Source organism: Apis dorsata, unplaced genomic scaffold, assembly GCF_000469605.1.
Source record: "Apis dorsata unplaced genomic scaffold, Apis dorsata 1.3 scaffold_573, whole genome shotgun sequence".
Classification (NCBI taxonomy): domain Eukaryota; kingdom Metazoa; phylum Arthropoda; class Insecta; order Hymenoptera; family Apidae; genus Apis; species Apis dorsata.
The window spans coordinates 161350-169289 of NW_006263783.1; the positions used below are offsets into that span (position 1 = coordinate 161350).

The 7940-nt window shown below is 41.0% G+C and overlaps 1 protein-coding gene across 1 annotated transcript in view; it reads left to right on the plus strand.

The window, feature by feature from the left end:
* LOC102676570 overlaps positions 1-7940 on the plus strand; it is a 117579-nt gene that overhangs the window by 94523 nt on the left and 15116 nt on the right. The window contains exons 2-5 of the mRNA XM_031513065.1: positions 4756-4904; positions 5890-6078; positions 6195-6482; positions 6725-7939. Of these exons, the coding sequence (XP_031368925.1) occupies positions 4857-4904; positions 5890-6078; positions 6195-6482; positions 6725-7939 (1740 nt within the window). The 5' untranslated portion in view covers positions 4756-4856. The remainder of the gene's footprint in view (positions 1-4755; positions 4905-5889; positions 6079-6194; positions 6483-6724; position 7940) is intronic.

The following is a 7940-nucleotide window of genomic DNA, read 5'->3' on the forward strand; positions in this document are numbered from 1 at the left end:
CAATGGAGCACGACAACACTTACTCAATGCATTTACAAAAATTAACAAAAAAAATTTTTTCCAGAAAATCATCGATACATAATCATCAAAAATTGATAGACAAGGAAAATAATCCAATTTATCCAATCTCCGTCGCGAGATTCAGCGTAATATATTCATAGAAATCACAAGTTATCTTTCTGCTCGCTCGGAAGAAGGATTGAAAAATTGAAAAAGGAATTTTCAATCGCGAGAGAGATATTCTCGGCGGCAAAGAATGCACGCCGCGCGTATATGAGGACACGTCATTTTTATAGCCCGTAGATAGATATACAGTTGCGTTGACCCGCAATGTCGTGCTCCATACGATCTACGCGAAAACGATCGCAAGAACGATCACAGTTATACGAGTCGCCGCGGAACGCTTTTCCGTGACTCGTTTACGAGCACATTGTACCTGGCATTCCGGGCGTACGCTCGCGGAAGAAACGTGTTCTCGGACGAGTCACTCCTCAGGAATCCCTTGGAGGCAAGTAAAACCGGCCTTGGACCTCCTTGAGGTCTCTTGTGTCAATATGCTGCGCCTGCCGGCCCTCCCTCCTCTTTGACATGCAGATCAGCCCTGCCAGAAGAAACAAACGTGCCTTGCCTTTCACGAGGCGGGGATACGTACAGGCGTTACAGGGCGTCTCGGTGCTTACTGATTATTCCACTGTTTCGATCCGTAGGGAATGCGAAACATCATTGGTCCCTTAAAGTCTGGAATCTTTTTTAAGAGGATTTTGTATTTTTATATTTTTTAAATGTATATAATTTTCTTTTTTTGCCCCTGGAGAATATTATATAAATTATATAACGAAGATTTTCTTTTTTTTTTGAAAGAGATTCTTGGAATTAAGTTTTACGAATTTTATTTTAACGTGAGATACGTAATGCACACTAAAATATTATATTACGTAAAATATATATATATATGTATATACATTACATAATTATAATTTCTATTTCTGTTAATCATAAAATTTTCAAATCTTAATAACTCTTAACCTCTCATAGTTCAAAAATTCTTTACAAGACAAGACGTAGCCGTCAAACATAGCCATAAATTCAGTCGCAAACTTCACAATGCACGATCTATCTTTTTCAAACTGTTCCTGTTCAAATAATGCGAGGCGACTGTTATGATCACCGGAAATCGGCAAGGTTAGCAAGCAGGAAATATAAATTTCCGAAAGTTGCACCGTTTCGAGAACGAGCACGCATCCAATTAACGGCGAGGAAATGACCTCGAAGATATACTAAGATCACACAGAAGAGTTTGAGAGATCGATAATATCTTTGCATCCGAGCCAAGATTTACGAGCATATCAAGGTGTACATGCACTCGTTCCACGGCGAAATGTATACGCGCCGCCATATCGATATATCCTGATTTCCGGCGACGTCCCCGCTTGCCTTTGATCGTTCCTCTTCGACTCTGCCCTCGGTCCCATCACGGTCGAGGAGGATACAGAGCGTGTCGGCATAATCGTGGTCAGACCTGTCGCCGGTTCTTCACCATTCTTCGCCAGTTTCGAATGTTGCTTGAATCCGGCGATAGGGAAGGAGAAGTTTCTACTTGGGAAACGTGGAATATTCGATTCGAGCCGTGAAGTGAGTTGAGCTTGAAATATTTTCGTGGCCCCTGTGCGAATTCGTTTCGCTCGTTTGCGATTTCCTTCAAGATGGAGGAATATCGGGCGAAATTAGGCAAATAAACGATTACGATGGAAAATTGAGACGTATGAATATTCGAAACGAGGCAAACGTTATTTTATTATTCCCATCTATCGATAGTTGTAAAACAGTTATTTACCGATTCAACGCAGCACGTGACTTAACCTATACTTCGAACATAACCTTTCAAGAAACAGGAAACGCACCGAAAGTAAAATTCTCGCTTAAAAAGTAAACATCTATAAACTGCGGGCGTTGTTTAAGAATAGTTCTGCATGGATTACGATTCTTGTTAACGACTTGTGAAAAGGTAAATCTGTTTCTCATAGTTTTCGCGTATTTTTAATATTCTTTTTCTCTTCTTTTCTTTTTATTCTTTTGCTTTACCTCGAAAGTGATTAACGCGATGTTTCCATTTCCGGAATACTTTATCGTCTCGAGGCGAGAACCTTTGGTTTTCATCGTGGAACACAAAGGGATTTATTCTCTGTTAACATTGAATTTTATGCTACAGTAGCTACGCGATACCTTGAAACTTTTACGAACAACGGAGTCATCCATGCATTCAACGAATTGGATGCATTGGCTCGTGAAGAGCGAATCGTCGAACGATAGAGTAATCATCTCTCTCGGAGGAGAATACTTTGATACATAAATTTCTAATGGAAAATAAAACTTTGAGATCGAGGCAAATCAAGGGAAGTAATCGTAAACCAATTTGGAAATGAATAATGAAATAATTGAATATTTCGTTGTATTATTTTGAAGTTTTTTTTTTTAAGCTATTATATCATAGGAAATATTTATTTAAATTTATTTACCTATTTAATTCATTAGAAATGGAACGATGAAAAGTGTAACATTTTTTTCGTTCCCACGACACTCTCGTAATAACCACTTCTCTCCATGAATAAACAAGCGACTCGCATGCGATTACACATGATTTTGCATATTCTTATTCTCAACGATTAGCAAGCTTGGAGGCTGTTACCGATTATTCATGCTATGCTTAAGTTTTCTTAATTTCCTATTTATTGTATTCACCTGTTTTTCTAATTTTCCGGCAAACACAATTTGTCGAATTAATGGAATGAAAGGTATTTTCCTTCGCAGCATTGATATTATTATTAATTTTCTCTTGATATTATTTTTGTCATTCCGCAAAATCTCTTCGAATTTTCAAAAAAAAAAAGAAAGAAAAAAGAAGAAGAATAAATACGATATTTCCTAGATTTTTGCACGATTGTTCAAAGGATTAAATCAACAAAGGAAAAATCAACAGCCTTGAGATGTTTTCAGCTGATCAGCTGAAAGTTGAGGTTACCGTCCGAAATAGAACGTTCGCAACGGATGCATCGTGCAAACATAGCCGTTCTGTAATAATATTTACTCGACGAACGATATATGTCGAGCGAAATAAAGACCGGAAGAAATATATCGATGAAAAGTTGTTCCATTATAGAAACTTTGTGTTACCTTCAATTGTACAATATTACGAAATCTTAGTTGACTTATTATTTAAAAACTTAGAAATGATTATTAATTGTTAGAGCTTGTATAGACGATGGAAAACGGGAAGTGAGATGGATAATTACACAAATCGCAAAATAAGTAATAGAATATGGATATTTCGCGAGAAATCATTAATATGTATCGTAAATCACTCGTATTAGTCTCGCTTCATTTTCTTCAACTATTAACAATATTGGACCAACTATTACAAGGCCGGTGTAGCAGCACAATCATTAAATATGCCTTTCTTAATTATCGTTTCGATATTTCGTCGCGTAGAGAAATCGTAAATTAGCCAGTTCATTAGTGGTAGCCAGCAAAAGTCGATTTTCTGCCCTGTTCTGATAAAATAATCGTTTCTGTTGCTCCATTTTCCCCGAACGAATTTTTAAAATCGTTCTATCCGCTGGATCCGAACCAGTTTTAATACCATCTTTCGTGTTCTTCTCTTTCGTCTACTTGGTTTATCTTTTCCACCGAAGGAATTCTGCAACACGGTCATCTCCGTTTGGTTTATCTCGATGAGAAATTTAAAAAAAATTTGCTCCCAAGATATTTGAATTTTTATAATTCAAACATTCTCCGTTTATTTTCATCTTCTTCTTGTTTGCCCTGTCCTTGTTATCTTTGGATAATTAATTGGATTATTATAATAATATATAATTATTATAATAATATATAATAAGAATAGTATTGGAAACGTTAGTTTATTTATATATATATTCATTTTCAATATACAGGAAAATGTTATTAAATTTCCATGAGACTTATTTCTTTCGGTCTTCTTCATTATCTATTTTCATACGTTTATTGTACCGGTCTGCTTTTTTGTGCCAAGACTTTTCTCCATTGTAAAGGATCTCCTCTCAATTTCCATTGTCCACAGTTTCGATATTTTCCCCTCTTTCAACTCTCTAGCCCGCGATTTTTCTTCAAGATTAATTGCTCCCTTTGTCGTGCCCCTTTTCAAGATATTTACCTCCCCCTTTCCATTCAACTCCCTTCTAATTTCGCAGTCTCAAGATCATTGAAAGAAATATAATTGATAGTTAACAGAAACAGTCTTTCCATTTAATAATAGAAATATATAATTGACAAACTACGTATAGAGAATAATAAAAAATTAATCAATAATCATCCTCTCATCCTCTCACGTTACTCTCACACCCTCGAAACCATTACCTTCAAAACCAACATCACGATTTCTCACAGAGTTCTCAACGTTCAAAAAACCGAGTTCAATCGATGATTACTACTCTCGCATTACAACTCTCCAACAACTCCCTCGTCCCTTTCGCGCGAACTTCGCACGATATATCGACACTCGCCTTCAAAAACCGACATCAACCGATTTCCCACAGAGGAATCGCATTGAAAAAATCGATAAATAATAACAGCAAACACGGTATTCTACCCTTCCACGATTCTACCCGTCTCTACCCATCGAACAGCTCCACGAAATCGAGATAGCACTGGTCTCCTCGGTCATCGACAGCCGCGAGATCGTTCGGTTCGTCAAGTTTGTAACAAGATTTGCTGTTGTTCCAGGGACGAGGCGTAGGATGGGCCCGACCGCGCGAGCTGTCGTGCTACACTGAAGAGGAGGAGCTCCCCCGAAGAAGAGAGAGAGAAGGAGGAAGGAACGAAGGATGCCCGCCTCGCAGACCGCCGCCACGGAGCGGCGAAACGAGAGGATGGTGAGTATATATCCTTTCCACGGTTGTCGTTTCCGCAGGAAGTCGGCCGACGTTGGGAACGTTGAAGGGGGTGCGAGATGAATGCCTCGGGAAATAGCGTCCCATTTTCTCGATGGAAGGCGCGAATGGAAGAGGCGAGCCGTTTTTGCCGCGAGTTTGGACGTCGGATAGGAAGTTGTAGATTTAGTGGACGAGTGAACGTATTCACCGGTATTCTTGTTTTCATGAATGTTCAGAGAATTGAAAGGGCTCTTTGTTTAACGTTTCGAAAATGAGTGCACATGTTGATTGTTGAACAAGTGGGAAATATTTAAACGAATTTAGAGATTTTCTTTCTTCAATCAAGCCATTTATTTATTCGTATATAATGATAATATATTTTTGAGAAAGTTATTATTATTATTTGTTACGTTATTTTCATGAGAGAATGTAAAATATAGTAATAAAAGATCGTATAAAAGGTTTAAAAGGGATTAATTAAAATGTCGCCCATCATCAGTGACGCTTCTTTCTTCGGGTATGACAGTTAAAGGAACAAAGAAACACAATTTTCCAGAGAGTCTGGACGACAATCGTCGTTAACTACCGCGCAACGATTCGCAACGATGTTCGCTTTTGAAAAGCCTTAGTACCGTAGGAGCGTGATTCCGCTTCCGGCTAGTCAGCGATGCCGTAACACAACAGTTTTTACTCGGTTATCGACGTTAAACTAGAATCTGATTACTTTTTTCCCCCACCTTTCCATTCTATGTCTTCTTATTTCGATTCTCATCGTGCACTTTAGTTCCACTCCCTTTTTTGTTACGCTTCTTGTTTCATATATTTTTTAACGAGAGATTTTCAATTTATATTCCGTGAAAAAAAAAATTGTACTGCGGATAATTTAAAATTTCTGATGAAATCAATGTTAAATTATTCACAAGAGAAGATTTTATTCTAGATTTTTAAATCATCTTCTTAATATGATTCCCCATTATTGTTTCAGATCACACACGAGCCGCCAAAATTAAAAACGACGCTGAAAACGCCTCCTAAGCAAGCGACCAATCCTCTTCAGTTCGTCAAAGTCGGACCGTGTTCTTTGTATCGCACAGCTCAGGAACAATTGCAAAAAGTTCAAGAGGTGAAGAAAATAAAGCAAGAAGTCCGCGATGATCCCGAAGATTGGCAATCGGTAAGATTCAACGCTATTTTCCAAAAAGATATATTCCGATAATAAAATTAAATTAGCCTTTTTTTTTTTTAATAATCAAAAACTGACGATAATCATTGTTCCTTTCCTATGTACAGAATTTAGATAACTGGAAGAGCAGTCGAAGGAAGCGTCAGGAACACATCATCGAGCGAGTGGTCGAGGTGAAGAAACTCGAGCTGGAGGAACACGATCGGCAGCGTCGTCGGAGCAAAACTTTCTCGGAAATGATGGAGGAGAGGGGCAACAGGGGTCGGAAATTGAGCATCAGCTTGGCCATGTACCACGAGGAGGATGCCAATGATCTGAGCGATCTTGGTATAGGCACCAGCAGTGGGAAGAGTTCGGTTAGTGGAGATACTCATGACGACACACATAGTGTTTTGGTAATAATTACACTATTGATATTTTATCATGATATTTAATTTTTACAATTGGCCAGTGACGAAGCTTTTAACTTCTCCTAAATATATATATATATATATATTCGAGTCTCATTTTTCCACAAAATAAGAAAGAGTGATCGAGTCGCGCATTTCACTCGTCTTAACTACCGATGTACGTGTATTAGCAGTGCTAATTACCGTTATAATTGCAATGGGATAAAAACTAGATAAACTTCTTTCAGAGTGATAGAGATAGCGAAATAGAGAAAAATCACTCGGACGTGGACAACGTGCAAAGCGAGAGCGCGATCCACAGCGACATCACGACATCGTCGGCAACCACGACTGCAACCACGACAACGGCGACGAAGAAATCTTTCGGCAACGGGTTTCACACCGTCAACCACAGTCACAACAATCAGGAATACGATTCGGCGACCACGGCGACGACCAGCTCCCCGGAGCCGGAGGAATACACGTACGAGGGGGCGATTCGAGGTTACGTGTCGCGAGTGTCGCAAAACATACCGAGGCGATCGTTGGTCAATCTTGATTCAAAACTCGACAACGCGAAATCGTCGACGAACGGCTCGAAGCTGAGCTTGACCGACGAGGCGAAGTCCACCATACCGGTGGTAAAGGTCGATATCCTGAAGAGGCGGGAGATATTCGAGAAAGCATCGCAGAAGAGCAACGAGACGAAAACGAACAACAGGCTCTCCGGCGATTTCACCGGCACGAAATCGATCAAGGAGCGGCTCTCGAATCTGGAGAAACAGAAGCACGAGGCGGAGAACAGCGAGAAGGCGGGGAGCAAGGCGTTGAACAGATTATCGGGCGACATGAGCTCGATCCGCGAAAGATTGTCCCATCTGGAGAAGCAGGCGTTGGAGAGGGAGAAGAGTTGCGCTCATCGTAAACTGAGCACCGAAGAGTTGGAGACGGTGAGACCGTTGCGGGACAGATTGTCCACCCTGGAGAAATACAGCAGCAGCGACGAGTCGTCGGCGCCTGGCGCGGCTCACGAGTCGCGGCACAACGGCGAGCTGTCCGCCAGATCGATAAAGGATCGCCTGAGCGCTTTGGACGCGGCCAGGAACAAAGAAGCGGGCGACAAGAGATCGTCCGTGGGCAAGCACTCGCTCTGCTTCCGGGATCAAGAGAACAGAATCGACACGTCGACTCCTAGCGAGAGAAGCTCGTCCCCCGACTCGGAGTATCGCGTGCCAAGGGCCGCCTTCCACAGAAGCCTCGACTCCTTGGACGCGGACGCGTCCAGCGGCCCCGACACGTTCGAGCGCGTGCAAAGCTTGGAGGAATTGGATTACGGGAGACGTTATCCGGCATCCTCGTCGTCCGCCGAACTGCTGAACGATACCGATCGCGAGGATTCGGGTATTCACACGGCCGACGTGAGCTGCTCCGTCAGCCAAGCCGACGAGCCGGTCGACGAGGATA